The sequence below is a fragment of the Paramormyrops kingsleyae genome, chromosome 15 (genome assembly GCF_048594095.1).
Source record: "Paramormyrops kingsleyae isolate MSU_618 chromosome 15, PKINGS_0.4, whole genome shotgun sequence".
Classification (NCBI taxonomy): Eukaryota; Metazoa; Chordata; class Actinopteri; order Osteoglossiformes; family Mormyridae; genus Paramormyrops; species Paramormyrops kingsleyae.
The window spans coordinates 20431378-20457925 of record NC_132811.1 but is presented as its reverse complement, the minus strand read 5'-3'; the positions used below and the strand labels follow the sequence as shown (position 1 = coordinate 20457925).

Here is a 26548-nt window from a genome sequence, read left to right as displayed (position 1 = left end):
TAAAGAGAATTTCCCCACAGGGATTGATAATTATTATTAAACCAATTTGCATTTAGGATATCTAAAATAGACATTGTGACTAGAAATAATTCAAAGACATCTAAAAAGAGAATTGTTACTAGAATGAATGTAACTTCAGATATCTAGAATTCGCATTTAAGATATCTACTGTAAAATGGAACTGCTGCCCACTCATATGAAAACCTCAATAAAGATGAATGAGGAAAGTGACATTATTCCTTCTAACAAGAACTGAATTACAGAAGTACAAATGCCTATTTGTACTGGTAAGAACTTAATTAGAGATATATAAAATGCCAGTTTGTACTAGTAAGAATTACAATGCAGATAACTAAAATTACTATACTGCCTACTTATTTAATGTTAAACGGCTTCCCATACTGAGTGGATCGGTGTTAGCGTTCAGCTTGAATGTCATGAAAATACATCTATATTAGTGGCCAAAATTGTGTTATCACCTATCGGTAATCTTTAACAACAATCAAAGAATGTTTACAAATATACACTGGACAGTTGAATAAGTAACTGGAGTAACTGGAATAAAGTACTGCGATCTCTAATGATTGAAATCGTTTCCGTAATTTTGGCCACTTGTGTAAAACGGGAAAGGACTGACGTGCGATTAATTGTACAAATTGATTTAGGAAATATTAGCTTTTTCCAGACTGCCGAAAACTAAAGAAGTATTGGACGTGGATCAATCACATATGGCCGATACCCAATCTGTCTAATTAAGTATGGATCGGTGCCATCATCTTTATTTCTATAATATATTCACACAGCTAGGGCTGGGCATCGTTCGAAATTTTTCGGTACCAGTACCAGAATGATACCTTGATTTCAATACCGGTTCCTGGACAATACTTTTTAAAATACGATTATGTCTGTAAATCAATTTCAACAACAAGAAGAATGCATTAAACATTACAGCACTCATCTTTTATTTGAACAAGTCGGTTTGTCAGTTATTGGTTTAGTTATTGGGGTGATCGATCGCGATCATAACGGGACGTCGCCTTTTATTTATATATCACCAGGGATCTCAAGTTTCATCAGAAGTATGAAGTAAGATTACATCTGTTAGAGACGCAACGTGTTTCTCAGGTCAATGTGTGACACCTTAAAGCCCTGCCTACTGCATTCATCGGATGTTGCTCTGCCACTTCCACCGTGTCAACACTCCGTATGTGTACGTATCCTTGTATTAACGTGCTTGCAGCTAGATTACATGCAACAGATGCTACTTAAGGATTGGCCGGTAGGTTACTGGATCGGGACTGCAATGAACTCAGTGGAAAACTGCACTCCGTATGCGGTGTTCTGTCGATATATGCTGCCTTGTCGAAAAATGCTACCGTAGTGCTAAATCCATAGCCCTAACCCTAACCCTAACTCTTACGCTAACCCTAACCCCCCAAAACCCATCAGACCCTTACCTTAACCCTAACCCCTAAAACCTAAAACCTAACCCTAATCCCAAGACGGTGGAACTGCACATGCGCAGAAAGGCTTGATAGGTAGTATTTTATGACAGAACACCGGCGCCGGCTGGAGACGCAGGCAAAAGGTATTCAGTCTTATCGAATAATACAATCTACTTTTTCTGCTTTTCCGTGTTACTTCCATGTTAGCGCCAGTGCTTGTGGTCACCAAGTAATCCGACACTGTAAGCTCCTCCAAAGTAGTGCCTTTCGAGTTCCGATAACCTCACTGACACACACACACACACACGCATGCGTACAAATACACACTAGTTCTCACTCTCTCCGGGTGTTTCACGTGATATACGACGATGTGGTCATGCCGCTATATAGGGGGCATATTTTCAAGTCGCACTGGTGCTCCTACTTATAAAATGTAGTCGCACTGTCTCCGAAAATGATCGCAGCCTGGAACCCTGCGGAGCCACACTATTTCTTATTCATTTTTTTACACTACGTGACAAACAAAGACAACAAAAACCAGGTGTGTCTCTGGGCGTATGTTTTTCCTCCGGCCTATATGACGTGTTCGTGAAACATTACGTTAAACAGCCAATTACCAGCGACTTTAGATCTCTATACAAGTATGCTGCATGCTTATTAGCTCACAGATGCTGAGATTTAATGTTTGGGTATCGAAATTTGGTACCGAAAGAATTATTTTTTCGATCTTATATGATTGGAGAATATATATCGGTTCGATTTATACCGTAGAACATATTATTATTATTATTATTATTATTATTATTATTATTATTTAAATTATCAGAAAAAGAAACATACACCAGTGCATAGTTGAGCATGAAGACCTATTCCATACACACCAGAAGCACAGGACACCAAGTAAAAGAAGTATTCTGGATGAGATGCCAGTCCATCACAGGGCGCACACACATACACACACACAATTGCACACTATAAGAACTTAAGATATGGCAGGTTGTCTACGAGCGAGGGGAAGCTGGGGCGCGGAGGCCCTTTCAGCACGTCAGTGGGCACTGCCTGAAGCCTCGCCACATTTCAATGGCCAGCTGTTAAGAATAAAAATTAAGGGAAAACTATTTTAAAATGTCTCGGAATCTCAGTGGTCAGTGGTATAAGCGACTGGACCTTATCTTACAGCAGGCCAGAGGTTGTTCCAACATCACCCAAAGAGATAATTATGCAAAACAATCCATTGATTGAAGCAAAAGTATGGAACAGTGTATGTCTGTTTACTGCTTTTAACAAACTAATCATACAGGCAGATATTCTATCAATCCCAAGATGAAATACCCAAATATATACTGTAGTGTATCTCAAGAGAATACCTCTACTAGCCTGATACCATTCCATGTTTCCAGCATGCTCTTAGTGTTGCACTTTCTGCTGGTTGAATAGTTATCTTATGAGGTTCTTGCTTTGTTAGAAGTTGTTGTGTGGCTTTTGCTCCAGTGTTGCTTACATTTGTAACTGGGCATTCATTGGAAGCTGAGGCTAGCTGCTCTTATGTCTAGTGGACTCCTTGACTGCCTTGACTGCACGTGTGTTTGAACTGTGTCATTGGCCTGACTTGTATGTCGCACTGGACATCATTCTAGAGTCTGCTAAATTAATAAAAAATGTAAAAGAAACCCTGAAATCCTGTAAACAGCACAGAAACATAAACCCAAGCCTCACCACCATTAATAAATTCAGCCCAATTAAATGGCTCCCAATACAATATAATGGAGGACGAAAGACATTAAACTCATCATGGTCTATCGTTATTCTGTTCTTTAATACAGCGTATATTAGTAGTAACCTCGTTTCTGCATGGACCAAAATGTTCTCGATGTGTATCACTGTCCCAAAATCCAGCCTGCTCTTGATGTGAAAAATGGTGTGAGTGGATGGAGACAGAAAAAAAATGGCATAGTTATTAGGAGGAAATTGCATATTTATACGGTCATGATGGAAATTATGTATTAGAAATAAATGCAGCTTAAAGAACTGGCCTGGCATCCAAACATATAAATCAGAGCTGCTACAAAGACCTCTGCAGAAAGCGGAAACACATGTGTCACTAAATGAATTAATGAATGCCTTCACCTGGCCTTCATCCATCCATTTTCCAGCTGCTTATCCTGGTCAAGGTTACCTTGGGCATACCATAGGGCATACAGCTAGGGTAAGGATGTCAGTCTATCACAGGGAAAATTGCCAGGGCACCCCCTGGTAAGGATGCCAATCTATCACAGGGCACTGGGCCAGGAAACACCCCGGTAAGGTTGGCAGTCTATCACAGGGCACACGGCCGGGGAACACCCTGGTAAGGATGCCAGTCTATCACAGGGTATACAGCTAGGGAACACCCCAGTAAAGATGCTATCACAGGGCACACAGCCGGGGAACACCCCCGTAAGGATGCCAGTCTATCACAGGGTATACAGCTAGGGAACACCCCAGTAAAGATGCTATCACAGGGCACACAGCCGGGGAACACCCTGGTAAGGATGCCGGCCAGTCGTACGTCGTATACCTAATCGTGCCAGCATGGCGCTTCAGCTAAATCCTGGAATCTCAGTCTTTCTTTGTCAGCTATCTAGGACATATCCATAATTATTGATTTCATTGTTTTATCCTTGGGGTAAGTCTGATATTTGGGGCTTTCATTTTACACAATAGGCCATTAAAATGCTAATAAAATGACAAAGTACATAATTACAGATAGTTGTCTTTATTACAGTGTAACAGATTAATAATATGGGCTCACTTGTCCCACTATATGAACGGAATGTGTTAATAGGCATTTGACAGGAACCACCATTCATTGGGGTCCACAGAGAAACAACACCCTACAATCAACGTTTAAAGAATTTGCGATCTTGATTTTTGGTTCACCTTAAAGGAATTATCCATGAACTAATGCATTGTTTGAATGTTTTGTGCAGATGGAGAATATAACTGTTTTTTTCTGATCCTACTAGGATGAGCAGTAGAATCTACATCTCCCTCTATAAGACCAAACTTACTTAAGCATCCTAAAAGACTGATGGTACTCTAATTTCTTTGCATTAAGAATCTTAAGCATATAAGTCTGCTAGAATCATGTAGAAGCTGACCAGAGGGTGTGCAGCTGGGAGCGCATTCATGTAGTTGAAAATGCACAAGACAGTGCTAACGTGAAGAGACTGCAATACATTAAGGTAGGTACGGTGGCCGAGAGAGCTCAACGCGCTGCAACTTCAAGAAAACACATGCAAACATAAAAAAAACACAACAAATTAAGAAAACGTCTCCATCAGTTTCACAACACAGGCGCTGCAAACACACGAACGCGCAGCAAACACAAAAAACGTGCTGCAAACACAAAAAACGTGCTGCAAACACAAAAAACGCGGTGCAAATACAAAAAACGTGCTGCAAACACAAAAAACGCGGTGCAAATACAAAAAATGTGCTGCAAACACAAAAAACGCGGTGCAAATACAAAAAACGTGCTGCAAACACAAAAAACGCGGTGCAAATACAAAAAACGTGCTGCAAACACAAAAAAAGCGCTGCAAATAGCAGGCACCACAACGGAAATGTTTCAGGGGGACCTCAAAAAGTGACGAACCCATCTGGGAGCTGATTATTTGTTCAGTGGCTTTTGGTCAGAGTAGAGGTGTTGTGCGTGAACTAAAAGGTGTTTTTTTTTTTTAACAACCTGATCATACGATTCATTGGTCTTTTGGATATTATTAGACTAATCTGACGAATCACACACTTAACTGTGGAACGTTATTAATTTAATTGCCAATAAATATCTAAATAAATATATATGCAAATAAATGACAAAATTCTGCAGTGCTTCATTAATGGTTAAAATCAGGTCAAAATTCATTATAGATTGATGGAAAAAAATATATTTTACAATTTATTCAGACCCCTTAATAATAATGAACAACGGAATACAAATAAAGCATGCTAAAATCGGTAACATTGTTATTTTTATTTATTTATTTATTTTGTTTTTTCAGATCAAAATGTATTGTCCATTCTGTGGCTTTCAGCGGCCAACTTTGCACAAATTTTGTAGCTCATGTGGGCGAAATGTTAGTTTTGTCGTGGAGAATGCCCCTAAACCTGCAGGTGAGGACCGGTGGCCTGTACTACGAAGTGGGGTTACTGGCTTATCGGGGTAACTTGTCGGATTTAAGGTACCACAGTTTAAATGGACTTCATATTCGTTCACTTACATTTTGCCCAGACTACCTTAAATCCGACAAGTTACCCCGATAAGCCAGTAACCTCGCTTCGTAGTACAGGCCACTGGTGTCATGCCAGACTGTGCCCAGAGGTAATATGAACAAATAATCAGCTCCCAGATGGGTTCGTCACTTTTTGAGGTCCCCCCGAAACATTTCCGTTGTGGTGCCTGCTATTTGCAGCGCTTTTTTTGTGTTTGCAGCACGTTTTTTGTATTTGCACCGCGTTTTTTGTGTTTGCAGCACGTTTTTTGTATTTGCACCGCGTTTTTTGTGTTTGCACCGCGTTTTTTGTGTTTGCAGCACGTTTTTTGTATTTGCACCGCGTTTTTTGTGTTTGCAGCACGTTTTTTGTATTTGCACCGCGTTTTTTGTGTTTGCAGCACGTTTTTTGTATTTGCACCACGTTTTTTGTGTTTGCAGCACATTTTTTTGTTTTTGCAGCGCGTTTTTTGTGTTTGCTGCGCGTTCGTGTGTTTGCAGCGCCTGTGTTGTGAAACTGATGGAGACGTTTTCTTAATTTGTTGTGTTTTTTTTATGTTTGCATGTGTTTTCTTGAAGTTGCAGCGTGTTGAGCTCTCTCGGCCACCGTAGGTAGGTGCATTCCTCACAAGCACAAAGCCAAGGGTGACATTTATACATTTGTATGTCAGAATCTGTGAAGGACAGCCCTTAGGTTCGTCATCAGGGATGTGTCTCATTAGCACATAACATGCTTTATTATATTATATTATATTATATTATATTATATTATGGAAACAAAGAAAACATTAAAATAAGGCCGCCACTAACGATGGAAGTAAAGTAGCATGGATGATATAGCACTATGATTTAGTTACTACGATCTATGCATCCTTATATAAGAAAAGTTTTATCATTTATAATAACACTCTTATTGATCCCCGTGAAGAAATTCTCTTTTCGCCTACCCCATCTTGCTCTCCATGACATACAAATGCCTATGTAGGTGAGCGCAAGCGTGGCAGCAAAGGGCAGCCACCTGTGGCGGTGCCCATGGAGCTGGGGGTTAAGGGCTTTGGTCAAGGGCCCCCAGACATGTGACTATTATGGCAAAGCTGGGCTCGAACCAGCCACCTTCTGATCACAGACAGAGGCTTAGCACACTGAGCCACATACTGCCCCTCCTATACCTGCACAACAATAAATATAAATAAAAATAAACAAGCCCATAATCTCAGCTAAATTAATGGGCTGGCTAGGATGTTGCCTATATGTGCCTGCATATGTGCACCAGTAAGAGGCTTTTACATCCTTTACCAGGACCGGTTTTGGGAAGATCGCCCAACAAAGACTGGTACAAAAGCTGGAAGAAAGGATGTTGTGTTGGTATCTCCAATAACATGCAACACACATGTGCTTCAGTCTGTTTCTTTTTGGAAGCCAATAAAAAGTAATTGTGACATTGAGAAAACACTGCTGTGGTGGTCCATGGTCCACAGAGATGTTCTGCATATTGACTCTTGACTGTATAGGAATAAACTTGTGATTTATGCAATGTGCAAAAATTCCAAGGGGACCCCCCCATATCCCCCCCGGGTCAGAGGAATATGAAAGCCCCCGGGTGCTTGTCCATAGTTACTTATGAGATCGTGCATATTAACAGTAGGCGGTCCTTGGCTCTGCTCTGTTCCCATTTATTCCCCACCATCACCACCATATGCTATTCTTCATTGTGCATAAATAAAACAAATATACTAACAGAGCAAGACCAACAGTGTATGCAGAACACAAAATCCAGGATTGAGCAAGATGAGCTAAACTTCTTTATAAGCGTAACTGACATTTGTGGAAACACAGGCAGGTTTTTTATTGGATGCTTTAATTACCGGAATGTCAATCAAGGCAACTGCCAGGACCAACGACTCGAGGCTGGATTTTCCATATATTTTGCCTGCTGATTGAACACAACTTACTCCACATTAATTACTCTGCCTCCATTCCTTGGGCTCACTGTCGATTTTTACATACCGCACAATAAAATCCACACACCTTATGGAAACTCCGGAAGTAAGCTGCCTTTTCATCCGGAAACTTCTCCAGCCGCCTCGGTCCTTTACTCGATGCCTTCTTAAATACCAGCCAGCATCTCCTGAAGATCTGTCAAAGGAAATGAGACACATTAAAAACAGATTTAGGGTTTTTGAAATTTTACTGAATCTATACTATGAAGGCAAATTATAGACACTTAAGGGGATGATGACAGTTTCCTGACTGTGGTATGATCCTACAAAGTTCAGTAATATAAAGCATACCGTTGTATTAGTGTTTCTGTAATATATATCCTTTTGGACTGTAGAACATAACATGCAGGAAAGTTCTGGTACTGATGCAGTGCTGATGCAGTGCAGAAGATCCAGATTAAAACTGAATGGCGATTATGATTCCCTATAGTGCCACAGTTACACTTCCCCACATATGAGTGGGTATCTGCTGGGGCAGACAGGGTTAAGTCCCTTTCACTATGGTTCAGCAGTGGTCTTCACGGAAGACCGATACTGAGCTGCAGGAGATCCTTTGATGAGCAGGATGGGGGGAAGTTGGAGAACAGCAACCCTTCAAAATGCCAGGATCAAGGTCTGGCGGAGACATCCCCTAGGATTACCTGGGAATAGCAGTAGCGTCCAGGGGTCTCATCTCCAAACCAGCATTCCCCGTCACCCATGGTGCATGTTAACCTCAAATACCTAGGAGGTTCATCAAGCAGGTATTTGTGCGAAAGATCAGATAATATGGGACGTGTTTTACAATTTCAAATAAATGGCAGTTTTGAATTTGCTAGAAATAGGGCACATATAGCCACCAAGGCAGTGTCTCCATGCCGCCTCAGAGAGTTACCGTCTGCTCTTAAAGATTACCTGAAACCTGCATTTGCTGCTCCCAGCTTTAAATCCCAAACCTGATTATCACTTGCATAAGTAGGTTTCAGCCACTACAAGAGTAATTTATCTTCATGATGGGCTTCTCCAGGAAGAGCCGATTCTATTTCAGTTTCCTGTTCTCCCACTGTCCTAACCATATATTGATTCAAAAATAATAAAAAAATACAGCAGGAAGGACTTTTGTCTGGTCCTGTCTTGCCCAACCCGACACTTTATCAGTTTGAAGGCCCTGCCAGGCAGCAGGCCACTCCAAAGGCAGCAGCACTGGGGCGAGGACAGATGCTCTCACAGTGCAAAAAACGTTGGGGGTGCCTCTGACGAGGAGACTGATCTCACCTAGACCAGCTCTTCAGGACCAAATGGAGGCTTATTTTTAAACAGGACCCTCTGGGGGCTCTGAAGTCATAACAGCAGCAAACCCAACTCTCTGCACAGCGTTTCCTCGTTTCCGCATTTTGAGCATATTTTAATAACAGAGTTTGATTCATTCTTAATACAAACCACCCACTTATAAAAAGCAAAAGAGTGATTAAGGAATAATCGATATGGAAATAGCCTGCAAGGAACATACTGTATATATACCATGCTGACATCTCAGGAGTATAAAATGACCCCCCCCCCCAACACACATGCTTTGAAATGATTGTTTTTGCAAAAAAAACACCACGAACTGCACGACCCCCCCCCCCCCCCTTAAAGGGAATACTTAAATTTAACTCCCAGAGACAAGCTTCCAACAGGCAATCTCCATTTCTCTAGTGTGCGTTCACTGCAGAGACCTTTCTCCTGGAACCATTTCTACGGACGCAGCGGCAGGTTACAGGGTGTTGATTAAACAAGCCGAAATGAACCCACACAGAAAACCAATTACAAAATGGTGAAAAAACTGTGATTTTCCAGGGCTGAAAACACTGCAATAAGCACACAGTACTATGCTTATGACAGAGTGACAGTGCAGTGTCGTCCCTGGTGATGGAGTGACTCCAGTACAGGGTGCCCCAGTGATGGAAAGTACAGTCAAATACTATTTAAAAAACAGATTATTCCTCTTTCTAAAGCTCTTGAGGAATCATATTAAATGATAGAGAAATGTGTTAGCTTAAGCTAAGCCCAGTGACACATCTGACTCACTGCATAAATATTCTTTCAAAAATAAAAAAACAAAAGAAATTGAGCCTACGTCTTGCGCCAAACTACAGTAACGCAAAGATCATAATTTTTATTGCGATGTGAAAGGAATAAAAAATATAAACTCTTCACTTTTTTCCTTATGCATAGAAATATGCATGAAAGTATCCACTAGTTTCACTTCATTGAAAAAATACCTAGATTTTCATGCTTCTGCCAATATCAATGAAAATTCCCTGCAGCTCCCAGCTTCAGTAACCTACTGAAACGTAACGTGTCCTGATGTTTCCCTTGCCTGAAAAAACAACATGTGTGAAATGTGTTATTTGGAATTAAATTTGAAAGGCCAATGTGACACTGACGCAGAAAGTGACATCCTGGACCCTAGTGACCTCAAGTGATGTCTGCTGCCGTAAATGTCGCTTGTTAATGGAGGTTTCGGCAATGTCTGTGTGCTGCTGATCTAAAGTGATGTGGAAGCACTGCAATGTAAGATGGGCAAAGGCACAAATATAAGCATCTGCTTAAGCACACCGTTTTTCCAAGGAAGGCCATCCATCCATCCATCCAGCTTACACAGAGTAGGGTGGGTTGATCTTGTAAATACGATGTTGGACTGACTGAGATTGATAGATTTATATATAGTAACAAAGAAAAACCTTACATATGTTGAAAAAAAGGAAAAACTTTTTCAGGATAACGAGTCAGATTTCTGTCTAATTTTTTGCATATATCCGGTTAGGGTTAGGGTTAGGGTTAGGGTTAGGGTCAGGGTTAGGGTCAGGGTTAGGGTTAGGGTCAGGGTTAGGGTTAGGGTTAGGGTTGTGCACTGCAAGCTCCAGTTGTTGTTCTTTTACATTAGTTGTTGTTCTTGACGTTGTTGTTGTTGTTTTACATTTTGCTGTTCCTTGGAATATTTATTTTTATTGTTTTTTTGCGTGTTAGAACGTTGATATAATGGCAAAAATCTAGTACAGTATTGACTAGAACAGAGAGCAGCAAGAAATTCTGTTGACAACCGTCCCCTTTGGATACAACAGAGCCTCTAACATTTCGTCAAGTGATTCAATGCAGCTATTTTGTTAAAAACAGCAATCCCGATTTGAAGGAATATGACATTTCCAAATTAATTGCAAAGGATGTTATTGAGGTCTGGCGATCGGTCAACCCACGGTTGCCACTCTATGATGAGTATTACATTGTAAAGAAGATAGGTAAAGCTTGTTTCCAGAAGACGAAGAAGATCAACTGGAAGACGCTTTAAACAGTCCAGCAACAAAATTTTGAGGAAAGCCTTGACAAACTTTTCGACATTTCTGCGTGCACCTGTCATCTACCTATTTGACCCTGCAATGACAAATGTGTGAGATGCCCAATTGAGAATTGTCAAACTCAACATATAGTCTGCTTGTGCCCTCCAAGTTAGAAGGTTCCACTAGAGAAGAGAGAATACTTGAGAGATCAGAGAGCAAAGCATGGACCAAAAGGTTCATTCCAGTTGGGATCAGTAGATCAAGAGGCAGTAAAGACAATGAGAAGAGCAGAGGCAAAAACCGAGAGATTGAAGAGGAAGCAGCAAGCCAAGGACCTACCGTCCACGAGCACATCTCATGTTATTGCGTCAGATTCAAGTCAATCCTCAAACAACGATGACAGCGAGGATGAGGAGTTCAATCCGGATAGGATTCCCAACTCCAAAATATGCCATGGAACTGATTAGGGGTGACGTGTCTTCTCGTCTTGGAGCCAGCCTCGCAAATGCATTTCTCCTCGACTTACAGGCTATGAATCTCCTCAAACCTGGTCTGGATGTAGGACAAATAATAATGGATAAATGCAGAATTGATCGGGAAAAGTATAGAATGAAAGAGAAGAGTGATAAGGAGCAAGATGAAAGCATGGTTCCGTTGGTTTGTATTGGAGTTGATTCAAAGATTGATAGAGATACATCAATGTACAGAGAGGTTACAAGTGAAGAAGGAAAGATCAAATTGAAGAAAGGAAAGGGATCTGAGCATCATTTGACATTTACTAAAGAATCAGGAAAAGATAGTGGAACATATCTAACTCACAGGACTATTCCAACAACAGGAGCAACAGGAGCTGTTCTTGCAGCAGAGGTACAGAGCATCTTGGAGGAGTTCCAAAGTGTAAACTCTATCAAAGCAGTACTCATTGATAATATAGCAACAAATACTGTTTGGAAAAGTGGCCTTGTTACAGTGCTGGAAACTAATCTCAAGCGGAGACTGCACACTATTGGTTGTTCTCTTCATCAAAACGAACTACCTTTTCGAGCAGTTTTTAAGTACGTTGATGGCAGCAGTAAGAGTCCCACGACCTTCAGCGGCCCATTGGGTAAATTATGTGCGATTGATCACCAGGATCTGCCACAGATCAAGTTCAGAACCCTTAATGGTCCACTTGATGATATCCAGTTTCCAGATGAAACTCTGATCTTAGAACAGACCAGAGACTTCTGCTGGAGTATATTCAAGGAATTTCCAGTGGCAGAGTTGACCTCAGATTTGCTGCATGGAAAATTGGACCCCTCAATCATGCCAGATGGCTGACGCTAGCAATCAGGTTGATGTCTGTTTGGACAAGACTTGTTTGTCCAGTCAGCTGGTTTGAGATCAAGAGGGATAACAAGTTCAGCAACCAGCAGAAATACATCTACAACATGATCCAAAGGATCAAGAACCAATCAGAAGACGTTAAATGTGTGGCTCTCAAGAACCTGGAGCACAAGGCCTTTGCTTTGCTACCGGAGAATATGCTCTACTCCATGCTGAAGTCCAACGACCTGGCAGTGAGCAGGCTGGTTTGCAGAAAATCCTCACAGAGCTGATGTCCCTCCAAAGAAGAGACTGAAGACGATCACAGCCATCAACATGAACGCAACCCACTGGTCTGATCTGATCAATCTGTCATATCCTGGCATCTGTGAACCTGCCCTGACTGAACACTTCTCCAACAGCGATCTTCACGTTGCACTGGAGAATAGCACACAGCTGAAGCTACCAGATCTACCCTCACATTCTCAGATTGTTGAGAGGGCAGTAAAGCTAACATCAAAGTTTTGATGACATTTGTGGTTAGATAATAGATGTTAGACATGCGTTTAAGACTACAAACATTTATTTATCTGGTGTAATTGTGAAAACTTTGATTATCTTTGCCAGTATGTGTGTTCTGTAATTTAGTAATTTAATAAATATCGGTGATTAACATGAATAATATTAGCAAATTATAGTGCACTATTTTTGAAAATGTTTCCTAAAAAATTGGTTTCATATAACAAGGTGAATTTTTTTATTTTGTCATCTTACCATATGTGCTAAATATCTCAACGAGTCCAAACTTGATATTTTCAAAAAAGTTGAAAAATGACCCAGCCTAGTGCACAGTGTCACAGTGATGAGTAAATGATCTTTCTAGTGGGTGGGTGCATGACTACAGGGTTAACATTTGGAAGGGGGATTTTGGTTTGCTGATGCTTCTGCTTCATGTCTGTGTTCCCCCACCAGAGATATCAAACCCACTAAAATCAATAATTGGATGTGGTCACAGGAAGCAAATGTAGAAAATTTCAAAGTATTTCCATACACTTCTGATTTCCACTGAAGGGCCCTTTGAAGTGCCTGCCTGGTCACAAAGGTCGGCCAAATGGGGTATCCCTCTCTCTGTCTGCCGTCCAGAGTCCCACACGGCGGGTCTGAGAGCTCAAGGTGGAGACAATGGCTGTAGAGAGGAATTTTAGATGCTGATTAACGAACAGAATGTTCTCCTCTGTAACAGTCTGGATTATTATGAATCACGGCATAATGGTCCTTCCAAATGGTGGGAATCAGTAGTGTGAACGAGGCTGATTCCCACAATGCAAAGCAGGGCCCACTCAGCACAGTGCAAAAACAATCAGAGCAAGTTCATTGATGAAACAAGAAGATTTTTCCAGGATTTAAATGACTGATTTTGATGGAGTAAAGTCTATTTGACACTGACAGTATGGGCAATCGATGAAAGTGAGGTTGGATGGAGACTAGGGCAAGGCGATATGGACCAAAAACCATATCTTTGTATTTTTAGGCAGAATAGCCTTACATGATATGCATCTTGGTATTTTGTATGAAGTGAGCTAGATATTCAGTTGTAAGTCAAAGCCACCTGTGAGATGTCACAAACACTTAATACAGAATGTGCTCAAAAAAAACTGCATCTACAGTATAAATAATACAACATTTCTTTCCCTGTTTACAAATACACAACTGTAACGATTCACTATAGACAATTTATTTATTCCAAACTGAAGCCTTAAAGACAAAAAATAAAATTATGCCTATATTTGCGCTGCATGGGTCAGATGAAGCAGCAACACCATAAAAGCATCATTCTGCTATGTCTACAAATATATAAAAAATATTATTTTCCTCACTTTATGACAACGCTGTCAAAATGATTGTTTTGAATCTGAATTTAAAACCAATTTAGCAATGACTCTAAAAACATGATCCTCATTTTAAGGTATTCGCCTTCATTAAAATAAAACAAAAATTGTGAATTATGTTATTTTAACCTGTTTGATAATGTTTTAAAATGAAACAGATCAAGTCACTATGTTTATTTGCTTTTCCCCTCCATCAGCATCCCAGTGAGACTGATTGTTTTGATTTTAGTTGCGAATTCTGGGATTTTGTGCAAGATCATGACCAAAGCTTGTGTTATTTTCAAACAGGAAGGAATACTGTAAATTTCTATTAAAATCGTTAATAGAGCCGTAATTTTAACAGACAAAGTATATTGACATAAATGGTATGGCCTAATCCTACAGTATATCTTGTTTGAAATATAGCCCTAAGTTTCCTAAGAAACTGGATAAACGCCTTTTCAGAAAGATCAAGAGTTAAGAGAGACCTGTAATGTATTTTTTTTTTAAATGGCTCTGTTATTAAATATAGCCTATTGGGTAAAAAAGGCTTATTTTTGTTGGGACAAAACTACAGGTGAAGTAAATGATGGGGGTTCCTACCATGAACTGAAGACTACATCTATCTACAACTAATGAAATCAAATGTAGCTTAATAATTTGTATGAGTACAGGTACAGTGGAATACTTGTGTTCACATATCCCATCTTGTTCTTCATTTTTACAGCATTTTTCAAGGAGTTAAGGGTCTTGTTCATGAGTCTAACGGAGATGTGGCTATTCTGACAAGCACGGAATTCAAACTGGCGACCTTCCAATCATAGGGCTTTTTGCTAAAAATCCTTCTATACTCTTTCTTATTTCTTGCTAAGGCATATGAGGAATGTATGAAGAATAAATTATACAAATACAAGCATCCTCAAAAGAATGAGATGCAGCCTTGCACTGTGTTTATCAGATTCAGAAAGAGCTGGGAATCAGGAACTGGGAGGGAGCTGGGAAGATGTATGATATCCCTGTTACTGAGACAAACTCTGCAGGGATGGAACTGCTGACATGTCATCATTGAAATGCAGTTTGTGTCAGATACAAGTTGTGGGTCACCGGCTGCTAGGGATGATGGGGGTGGTCCCATAAGTTCTCCCTAACAGAGGGGTGTCTCTGCAGATTGAGAGAGAGGCTGCGGCCTGTACAGAGAAGGACAGGATATCACCGGCCCCTGAGGGTAGGGGTCCCATCAGGTCACCCTGATGCGGGGGGGGGGGGGGGCTACAATTAGTCGATATAAAACCATCTGGCTTAATGGTGCCTCTTTATATTACTATATGCAGTGCCTGGGATAAGCATCACACAAGACAGATGAATCAGGATGCAACTTACTGACCATCAGTAGACATCACAAATTGGACGTGAGTATTACTCCACTGAAATCTGCAGCACACGGGCAAACTATTTTGAAGCGGCTGATGAACAATTAAAGTAATAAGATAAAAATCAATTTGATTATTCAAAGGCAAATGCCACCTGACAACAGCAAACAACTGAAACAATCTGAAAAAGCAGTCTTTGAAAAACTCTGGATGAAGAAGCCCATAAACACAAGGCTTTCAGTAAGAACATGTTTATCAAGCAAATAAAGACCAACCAAACCGCTTTTTACTTTCAAACAGCCCTAACCCTTCAGTGTGAAGCAGTACCCACCACCTCAAAGCTAGTCACAGGCTAGCAGAGCTCACAGCCATCTAAACAGATCATGTGGCTTATTAATCTAGCTCAATTACACAACAATTAGAGCCTCGATCTTGCATGAAGAGGGGCACATTAACTAGCAATGCAGACAGAATGGCAGATGTGGGGCTCGTGGATTAATTAGTAATGCTCTTCTGCTGCTTTATTTTCCCCATTAAAACCACAGCATCACTGTGATTATTCAGAATCTTATTAGAAACTTAATCTAAACGTATTAGAGACTTATTAAATATTAAATATGAAATTCTCTCGTACTAAAGATAAGTACTCAAGGGAGCACTGATTCTGGTGATTCTGCACCATTTTAAATGAGAAGAATCATTGCCTACAGTGGTTACAGTGCATACTTATCGTGACATCCTGGATGTGTAGTAAAACAGAAGTTCTTTTCATACACATGTATAAGGAGGGGGTGACATGGTGGTGCAGTGGTTAGCACTGTTGCCTCACACGTCTGGGACCAGGGTTCGAGTCTCTGCCTGGGTTCCGTGTGTGGAGTTTGCATGTTCTCCCCATGTCGTCGTGGGGTTTCTTCCAGGTACTCTGGTTTCCCCCCACAGTCCAAATACATGCTGAGGCTAATTGGAGTTACTAAGTTGCCCTTAGGTGTGCATGTGTGAGTGTGCCCTGTGATGGGCTGGCCCCCCATCCAGGGTTGTTCCCTGCCTCGTGCCCATTGCTTCCAGGATAGGCTCCTGACCCCCCACGACCCAGTAGGATAAGCAGGTTGGAAAATGGATGGATGGATGTATAAGGAGCAGTTAGAGCTGCTGCAAACTTCATGAATATAGTGTCTTCTCAATTACTCCAATTACTTCTCAATTATCACAAATGGTAGCTGGGACATAATCTCACAGTGGCCCAAAGGGTGACCACTCTGACTTTCGGCATATTTTAGGCCTCACAGCCCGATGCATTTCACCCATTCTGACAATCTGCTGCTGACGCCACCTCATGGCAACTGTTCCCCGGGCTGTAAAGCCTTTCCCTCTTTTTAATCACGGACACTGGGCGCATTTCCTTATCTGGGCCATTCCGGGCTCCATCTAAAATGCAGCAGCAGCAGCTCTGACACGAGTAATCACAGCATCGCTCTCCGGCTCACTCCACACGCGTGGCTGCGGATTTTCATAAAACATTCACAGAGCCACCCATCTCGCTCCAAACGGCATGAGAGCAGCTCGTGGCAGCACGGATCACATGCGGATCACAAGGCCTGCGATTCCGCACTAACACCCCAGCCACAGGCCACATTCACCTCCTCTGCTTCTATGTGAAGACGCCTGAGCTCTTGGAGATGTCAGACACTGCCCATACATGAGAGAGGAAAAGAGGGAGAGGATGAGGAGGGAGAGAGGGGAGGAGGTCCGTCTCTTGGCAGAAGAAAGGCGGCCGGCACAATCCCATAAAGGCGACCTCACACGTCCAGTGTACTCCCATTCAGGTGTCCCTCACACAACAAGCACGCCTGCTCCAAGTCCAAGCCAACACGCTCTGCTGGCAAGGGCTCAACATCACTTCTAAAAGCCCGTTAAACACAGACCACGTTAATTGAAGCCCATGAGATGTGGTCAAAGGGATGACAGTGTTCTGTCATTTTGGAGGGTGCTACTTCAATCAGCCATAAACCAGCCACCTATATTTGGATGGCCAGAGATCCATCACTGTACAATACAGAGCCTGGGAGGTATAAAACATGTCTGAAAATGTCTAAAATGTTAGATGGCAAAGAGATCTGTCCTTATACAGTACTTCAACTGCATAGTGCATTTATAAATGCAATGCAGTTTGACAATAGAAAACTACAGGTTAACTAACCAATGGAAGTGTGAAATTGGGCTGATGACATTTCAGTTGATTAAAACAGTCACATGAATCATGTGGAAGCTGTGTGCAGCCAGTGTGATGTATGACCATCATGCCTCATAGCAAGTCTCTTCTGACAGATGTTTTGCCTGTGGGGGACTTCGTAAGGACCTGAGGTGTTGATGCTCCATTTCTCCATACCAGCCGTGTCATGGGAGAGGGAGAGACGTTTCACTTAAGGCCCGCGGCTGTCTCTGCCTGCTTTCCACAGAGATTGTGTTTACAAACAGATAAGAGACGGCTGTTTGTATTGATCTCAACCACGGCAGAGGGACCCCGGTCAGCATGTCTGTGACGGATCATGCTTTGCTTCTGCAGGGAAACTCACTCTATAAAGGCTGAACTTGGGAATGTAGCTGGAAATGTGAGTATCGATTGTTTTACTGCATCTAACAGCCTTGTGGCCAGATTTTGAGTGCTTCCAGGGTGCATTATAAACATACAGCAAAACAACAAACTTTGCTATTGAATGTATAGCAGTAAGACAAGCAAAATGATACACAGAAAAAAAACACTGCTCAGCTCAGCATATGGTTTAACATGGAAGGTAAATCCTATTCTAGATTTTATATTGAAATTGGGGCAGGTCACTCCAGCACAATTAAATTCCCAATCCCCAATTAAATGCATAATCTCACATGAATACATTGAAGATACTAAAACTGAAAAAAGTTTGGTAACACTTTACATTAACTGCACCTTCATAATGCTTTTATATTGCATTCATAAAACGTTCAATGCACCTTCATAATGTATCCATTAAGTATTCATAAAACATTCATAGACATCATGCATGTATACCTTAACATCCTTAATGTAAAGCGTTACCAAACGTTTTATACTAGGGTCACATTTCAATTAAATCCCAGACATACTTCATGGCTGCCCATGGAAGGTTACAGCAGAGATAACAGGCAAATTCTATACACTTTCCAAAAAGTGACCGTGCGCTCTGCCGATTTGTGCTTCTACTGCAGAGGATGGTATTTCACCACAGTCTTCCATCCATCCATCCATTTTCTGTAACCACTTGTCCTATTCAGGGTCATCCAAAGCTTATCCCAGAGACTGCGGGTGAAAGGCAGGGAACAACCCAGGATGGTGTGCCAGCCCATCTCAGTGCACGCACGCACACCACTCACTGACACATGCACTCCTACGGGCAATTTGGTAACTCCAATAAACCTCAGCATGCTTTTGGACTGTGGGGGGAAACCAGAGCACCTGGAAGAAACCCAGATCGACGTTGGGAGAACATGCAATCTCCACACACGGAACCCTGGTGGAGGCTTGAACACAGGTCCCAGAGGTGTAAGGCAACAGATCACTACGCCACCATGCCGCCCCCAGTATACATTTATTCCATATAAAATCTCTCATAATAAATGACAATAAAAGGCCAAACATTTTGCATTACTATAATTTAAGTTTGTCACATTATTTGCTCAGAAAACATTTCACGACAAAAACAGAGATTAAAGCTCTTTTTCATGATCCCTAATTTTCTGAATAAATAATCCTCAGTCCTGTCAGCACATCACATGGAGTTTCAGAGAGCATTGTGCACATCAGAGAGGACCAATGCCACTCCTGTCTATCGAGGTCTTTAGTAAAGAAACAGCGGAGCAGCTAGGAGCTGCAGGAGGGGGAGGCCAGCTTGTGTTAGTCACCGATCAGCGTTCGGATGTGCTTCATGCGCAACATTAATACAGCAATACTTTCAGATACAGAACTGTAGAACTGTTCAAAGAAAAAGAAAGAAAGGGCTCCAGAGGGTGCAGAAACTAGATTTTGCATGGAAAAGACAGTGCTAATTTCAGAGATGTCCACAATGGTGACCTATTTACTGCTGAATTGCAGCCGAGCCACTCAGCCACCCTCTGCTGTCTCCAGTAAGTGTTTTATTTTATTATGGGATGCTGCCAGGATGGGTACAGTACTGCACACAGTCAGCTCAGCAGTGCACTGTACCCTGGTCCATTCCTGAGTAGACACTAACTCCTAAGGACATTTTAAAAGGATTTTGACTCCGCAGCTGTCTTCAGCTTACACAGCCTCGATTCCACAGTTTTTATTGCATAATTTCTACACTTGAGGGGAGAGTCCATCGCTTCCCAGGAAGGCAGCACCCAGACCTAATGGTGGCACGATTCCAGCCCTGCTCAATACTAGGGAGGGTATGAAAGCGAATCTCACTCTAGGGTGGTGATCCTGCAATGGTGGTGTGGTGCTGCACGGCACCAAAGAGGATCCACGCCCTAAAACACGCCTGACAAGAGACGTGACCCTGTCACACCATCACGCAGCTGGACCGAGATCCACCGCCAAAATAGGGAGGGTCATAGGCGTGCTGAGATCAGAGCTGGACCAGCAAGCTAAAAAGCCCCTGCTGTAAAAATAACCCAGATAGAATTACTATCCAGCTCTGTAGCCATAACCTAAATGTATTCATAAAGTGGCTATGCTGCATGCATATGTGCACTGCAATAACTTACAGTCTATTAAAATCACAATGCTGCCACTCGGGTCTGAATCAGCTTCCTCCAATAAAAAGGACAAAGAGATACGTCTCGGCCTGTGTGACATTTTTGCATTAATTTAATAAATGGAAAAAAAAACTTTGTGAAGATTATTCACCAGCACAAAAAATGGGAAGCTTTTCTCGTTTTTCCAGATGTCTGGAACAGATGTTCCGGATGGATTTAGAGGTGAATCGCACCCCCCCACACACCCCCCATCTGATCCAGTATGGCATCCTGGCACATGCAGTGAAACACTCAGCAGCATGCGATGAGGCCACGCCTTAACTGGACTTCAAATATCGCAATTTAGCGGCAGGAGGCGAACTGTATGCCAGGCTGCCCAGCCAGGGGCTGCTCTCCCCAAATCAACAGCAGCGCAGCCTCTCAATGGCTGTAGGAAACCTGCACCCTCCACTCACACTGCACTAAACCTCACACACCAAAGCAGCAAGGATGCCTTACTTTTCACTGATACAATCCTCCATTTAAAATGATCATTTTTAAACTGCATGTAGGATGTAAAGGATAAAGTGTCCTTTTAAATGGGATGAAACAAAACAAAAAAGACCTCTGCCCAAAACTGAAAAAGTGCTGAGGACTAGAGAAACGATGCTGTGGTTTCTTGAGGATTAATCTAATTCATTCCGTGAGGATTAACTTAAACTTTCTCTACTATATAGAGTCTGTAGAGTGCACGTTAATCCATGGAAAGTCTATAACAATGGAAGAAAAGCCTCTTTTTGTAGTGTCAGCAGAGACAACACCCACAAAACAAGAGCCACGGGATCGATGGCATATTGCAAAAATGAACATAATGGTACAGAAGAGCACGGAAGCTCATGGAAAAGCTTCAGGATCCAGCACCTCCTCCCGTTCATGTTTCCAAATCAATTTCATCCTCATGGACAATGCAAACAGCTGATGTATTTGTCCCCCATTTAAAGTAAAAGCTTTTCTGATAATTAAGAACAGCAGAAATCAATGATTTAAAATGTTCAGCTGTGAACTGGGGCAAGATTAATTCCTGCAAGCTGCTGTATAACTGGAAAACATTTTTCACTGAGAATAATATTTGTAATATTGTTGCCGTACGCTCAGAAGAACAATTTATCAGCATCAGCAGGAGGCTCTGATGCCTTTACAGATCTCAGTGGGAATTCATCTGATTAAATAAAAACTGAATATTTCCTTCACAATGGCTATATAAAAACATATGAAATATTGTTTGCTACATTAAAAACAGTATGAAATAAAGCATATGTGGGCTAAAGTGCCATTTGTATAAATGACTTTATATTAAACAAGGCACATATGTCTTTGATTTAAGACTGTTAATGGGAAAAGACATGTCAAGTAAACAAGGATGAGAAGATTTATACTAAACACTATTCTCACACACTTATGGTACAATTTATACCTCAAATTTATATATTATATACATCAAATCAGTCAACTTCTAAATGCTTTTTGTCACATTTTGTGACTTTAAAGCATTTGTTTCTTCTAATGGATCAGTGACAAACAATATGATGATAATTTTGTTTGTCAACTTTCCTGCATTCCAAATGAACAGAACCATATATCACTGAAAGTCACCATACTCCTGTACAGGATAAGCAGTTATGGAAGATGGGTGGATGGATAAATCACCACAAGTCTCTTCATGTCAGCCAGATGAATAAAGCTACCCCCATGTTTCTCACAAAACTGCTAAACAAACATTCTTTTTGAGTATTATGCTGCAGTTCAATTTCCTGCTAATTGCTTCTTAAAACCTCGAGCAGTGAAAATTTCTGAATTTCGTTCAGGCATTTCAGAGAGTTAAATGTTGCCACTATTGATGTTGGCGGACGGGGGACACAGTGAATGTGAAACAGTCCCACACGCACACAATACCTCTTTGTTCACTACTCATCTCTGCCATATTTATTTACAGTTTGCTGGCACCAAAAAACACTCACCATTTTGACACATTTTCAATGAACAATCCCCAGGAAGCAATGGACGCCTCCCCCCAACTCTGTACACAGAGGAAAGCTGGTAATGCTCAATCAGCAGTTATTAACTTATCCCCAAAAATATGTGAGATAAGGTACCTCTGACTTCGTGATCTCAGCAGTCAAGTCAGCATACTCACACAAAATACAAAGTTAGAGACCTCAATGACACACATATAAGGACGAATAGTGTAATAAAACTTCAATGTAGCCTCTGATCCATGACTTCAATACTATTGCAGATGATTTTACAGTCAGATATGGGTTATTGCCATGTGGGTGAGTACCAGTGACAGCAGAGCGCAGTCACGTGACACAAAGAGAAACGGGGAGAGAGAGATGTGACAGAGACAGAGATTTGTGGTTCCACATAAAAACACTTAAAAACACATTTGCCATCTCTTAAAATATGGAAGCACCTATAAGTGCTTGGGGTTAAGTGTGGACCAACACCTCTCTCTTCACTGCAAGATGAGTGATCTTGAACCACAGAGTGACCTTCTATACTCATAAAACTCACGGGAATGCAAACGCATTGTACTGCTAAAAGAAAAAAATGAAAAAACACACTAGAAATACAGACGCTCCTCTACTTACGAACGAGATACATTCCGAACGTCTGTTCATAACTTGAAATGTTTGCAAGTCGTTATTCAATATCATTTTAAGGGTGTATGCAAGTACTAAGAACTAGGATGCTGGAAGTACGCACGCTACACTGCTGTGCTGTGGGAATAGCGGCCAGAAGTTGTACTAGGCGGAATTGGCGCGCAGAAAAAAAAATTGATGTTGCGGACAGGAAACGGGAGCCCAATGAACACAATTCGGACTTACAGTCCTCTTTGTTCGTATGTCTGAAAGTTGAAAGATCACAAGTAAAGGAGCATCTGTATTATAATTTTGAACCTTGAAACAACACGTTCCTATTTAAGTAAACAACTGCTTGTTTCCACCTGGACTGCACATGTGTTTACATACTTTATGTTGGTGTTTACTGATTGAGAAAGAGGGTAGCAGGACTTAAGCCACTCCTGTAACCTCATCCTATCTACTGTCATAATCATCAGATAGCCAAAGACCTTGATATAAGCGGCTTGAAGATAAACTCTGAGATAAGCACCTAACAATCAGCAAATCTGATGTACAATACAAATATACATGAACAATACAATACATGAACCCAAGAACTTTACAAACTCATGGAATGCTATAAAGAACAGGCTTCATTTATAGCCTTTTGTGGTCCATTTCGGTCCATTTCTAGGGTCATTGGCCTTGCAATCTGAGTAATTACCTTAAAGATTTTTGGATGAGCTGATTTCAGCAGCCACTCATTAAGAAAGAATGAATCACGAAAACATTGCATCAGTCCATGAAGGCAGAACTCTCATTCCCCGCTCTCTGTTCTCCCCAGTAATTTGCTGTAATACACTGAATCTCAAAAATGATGTGGGCCCGCTTGTTTCTGTGGATTCAGGCAGAGCTCATGATTAGCTGAGGATTTCCTGCTTGTATTGCTCTTTTCTTGTTGCAGTATACATGTAACTGTGGAACACTTGCTTCACATGGGATACATAATTTCTATTCAAAATCAATAAATGATTATGTCACAAAGACGTTGAATTTCACACAAATTTACTTAAAAAAAGTAAGACATGTGAATTTAAAAACCAATGCATATAAAAACACCATCAAGTACAGAACCCAAATACTACTTTACACTGGAATTTAAATAAAAACAAAGCAATTACTGGATAAAACATCTATATCGGCATGAAGTAACAGCTACTGTAAGACCTTTAATGCTCTCAGAACATTCTAGAAGAACATATGTATAACACAGGATAACTTTTCACATGCATTTTTCCATGCATAATACACCAAGTCAGCAGATAAATAGGCTGTTTTCAGCTGTCTTCTACAAACGATTATGAAATAGGAACAAATCACTGGCAAACACCACACATAGAGAAGGAATTTACATGAAGTTCACAACACTGGAGGCAACAAGGGCTTGAAAACACCTACTCTGTTTACAACACCCCCAGCAAATGTTAAGCGATTGCTTTTTTCTTATCAAAAATATTCCTAATAGGAAGGCAGTTGGCTTGTTCTGTGTGGTTCTGCTGCTGGGGTTTATAGACCAGCGTCTTGTTTGACAAGATAACAGACTGAGTGAGGCATTCATCTGCCGCTGTACAGCCATTACCATAGTACAGTGTGGTGTGTGTGTGTGTGTGTGTCTTGTATTTTGTTTGGTTACTTATGGTTATGGTTAGGGCTGGGTAGGGGTTAAAGTTGTCATTGCTGGGATTAGGGTTTTTCCCATAGAAATGAATGGATGATCCTCACAAAGATATAAATGAAAACATGTGTGTGCGTGTAGGGCCGGGGGTGGGGGGGATTCTCTATAACTAAATTTTAACTAAATAACTAAAATAAACTTTTACACTCGAATTAGATCTGAACATTGACTTCAAATCTAAGCAACAATCTCCAAAAATAAAATCTGGGTTCACTAGGCAGTGCAAGAACACAACATTTAAATGCCCGTGCACATGCCATCAGCAAATCACCAGTGTCTGTTTTTACACAGGCATTATTGTGTTTAAGAGGCTGGCATCATCGATTTGCACCAAAGAATTTGGCACGGCAGCAAGCAAAGCACCTCCTCCCACGAAAACAATTCAATGTGGCGGATGCTGCTATGGCTCCCCGGTTCGCCAATGTGCCGCACTGTGCTGCTCACAACCTCAGGCCATTAAAACATCTCCACACAACATGAATACCCTGCAATCGACAGCTGGGTTTCAGCCTCATGAAGTTTCTAGAAAGTGCGCTCAGAAATTGGTTTTCTCATTTTCCCAAGGATAAATCAGGCATCATGGTCCAGTACAGAAGACACTCACACAAACACACGCACACACACACTTCATTTATTGCTATCATTCTGCAGACTCTCCATTCATGGGCATAACCGCAATCCTAACTAAGACCTCCTAATCCTAAGATAAAACTAACAAAACAAGACTTGTGGCTATTTTTCATTGCCTTCGTGGGTTTTTATTTATTGAGGTTTATATTGTGGGGAGTCTGGGAACCTGAACCACCCTAACCCTAACCCCACAAGCTAAAAAGTAACAGGTTTTACTGTACAAATAAAAACCCACAAACACTGTCACACACACAAACGCATTCACACACACACAGACACATACAAATACACAGACGCACAAACCCACACAAACATATATGTGGAAATACATACATACATACATACATACATTTATGTATGGTTACCGTATGGTTCCCATGGTAAATTATCAACCATATAACTTGAAAATTAGCTGTTTCGAATTACAATTTTTAATAACTTTAAAAATCAAATAAGCACAAACGTTCGCAAGCTGCTTAAAAGTTCTAAACAACATATTTAAAACACCAATTTGCCCAATGTACTAATGTAACCGTCGCAATACTGTATATAAAAATGTGAAGCTATTTTCTCACGCTAATTTACACCTACAGCAAATGCTGTTGATATGCTGGCAATTTCTTAAACGGTGTAGTAAGTATACAGTAACAATAAGTTCAAAGCGAGACTTGTGGCTTTTTATTCTTTTTTTCCTTTGAAACGCACGGCCAGGCTCCGTCCTGTCAGACATCGTCCGGTCGCGCTTCGACCTGTCACGCTCCGTCCTGTCGCGCGCCGTCCAGTCACGCTCCGTCCTGTCAGGCACTGCACAGTCGCGTGCCCAGTGCCGGTGAGCTGTCACTTACCCCCAGCTTCCTGCTCCGGATCCTCACGTATCCCTGCTTCACGATGTCGTTGAAGTTGGAGGCCATGTCCAGCACCTCCCTGCCTGCCGCGGCAAGCCGCCTGCCTGGAGGTGCGTGTCCACACAAAAAGCCGCTCCGACTTCAGTCCTGGCTCGGACCTCAGGACCAGCTCCGACGGCCCGTCCCATCCGAGTGTAGGGGAAGTCAGTCCTTCAGCCTATTTAAAGCGATGCTTCCTGGACAAAACCATCCTGCGCTATGCGCGGGGGGGAAGGATCTCAAAGCCTAGACTCAAATAGCTTCGGCTTAATTCTTGAGCTGACAACCTGAAATTTTAAAGCATATTAGCTCGTAACACACAGACTGTAATGCCTAGGGCTAGAGAGAGGCTCTGCAAAAGAGATTCATTTTCTTCTCATTTTGATGAAATCCCACATCCATATGTCTCATGTTTAGTGTGTTTTTAA

General features: G+C 41.5%; 1 protein-coding gene across 3 annotated transcripts in view; it reads right to left on the bottom strand.

Annotated features, from left to right (window-relative positions):
- The window catches only part of dok6 (docking protein 6), a 54406-nt gene extending 28132 nt beyond the window's left edge, over window positions 1-26274 (bottom strand). For all 3 annotated transcript variants that reach the window (XM_023794520.2, XM_023794522.2, XM_023794523.2), the window contains exons 1-2: window positions 26082-26274; window positions 7724-7831 (exon numbers count right to left, since the gene is read on the bottom strand). In XM_023794520.2, the coding sequence (XP_023650288.1) occupies window positions 7724-7831; window positions 26082-26147 (174 nt within the window). In that variant the 5' untranslated portion in view covers window positions 26148-26274. The remainder of the gene's footprint in view (window positions 1-7723; window positions 7832-26081) is intronic.
- Window positions 26275-26548: the final 274 nt, after the last annotated feature.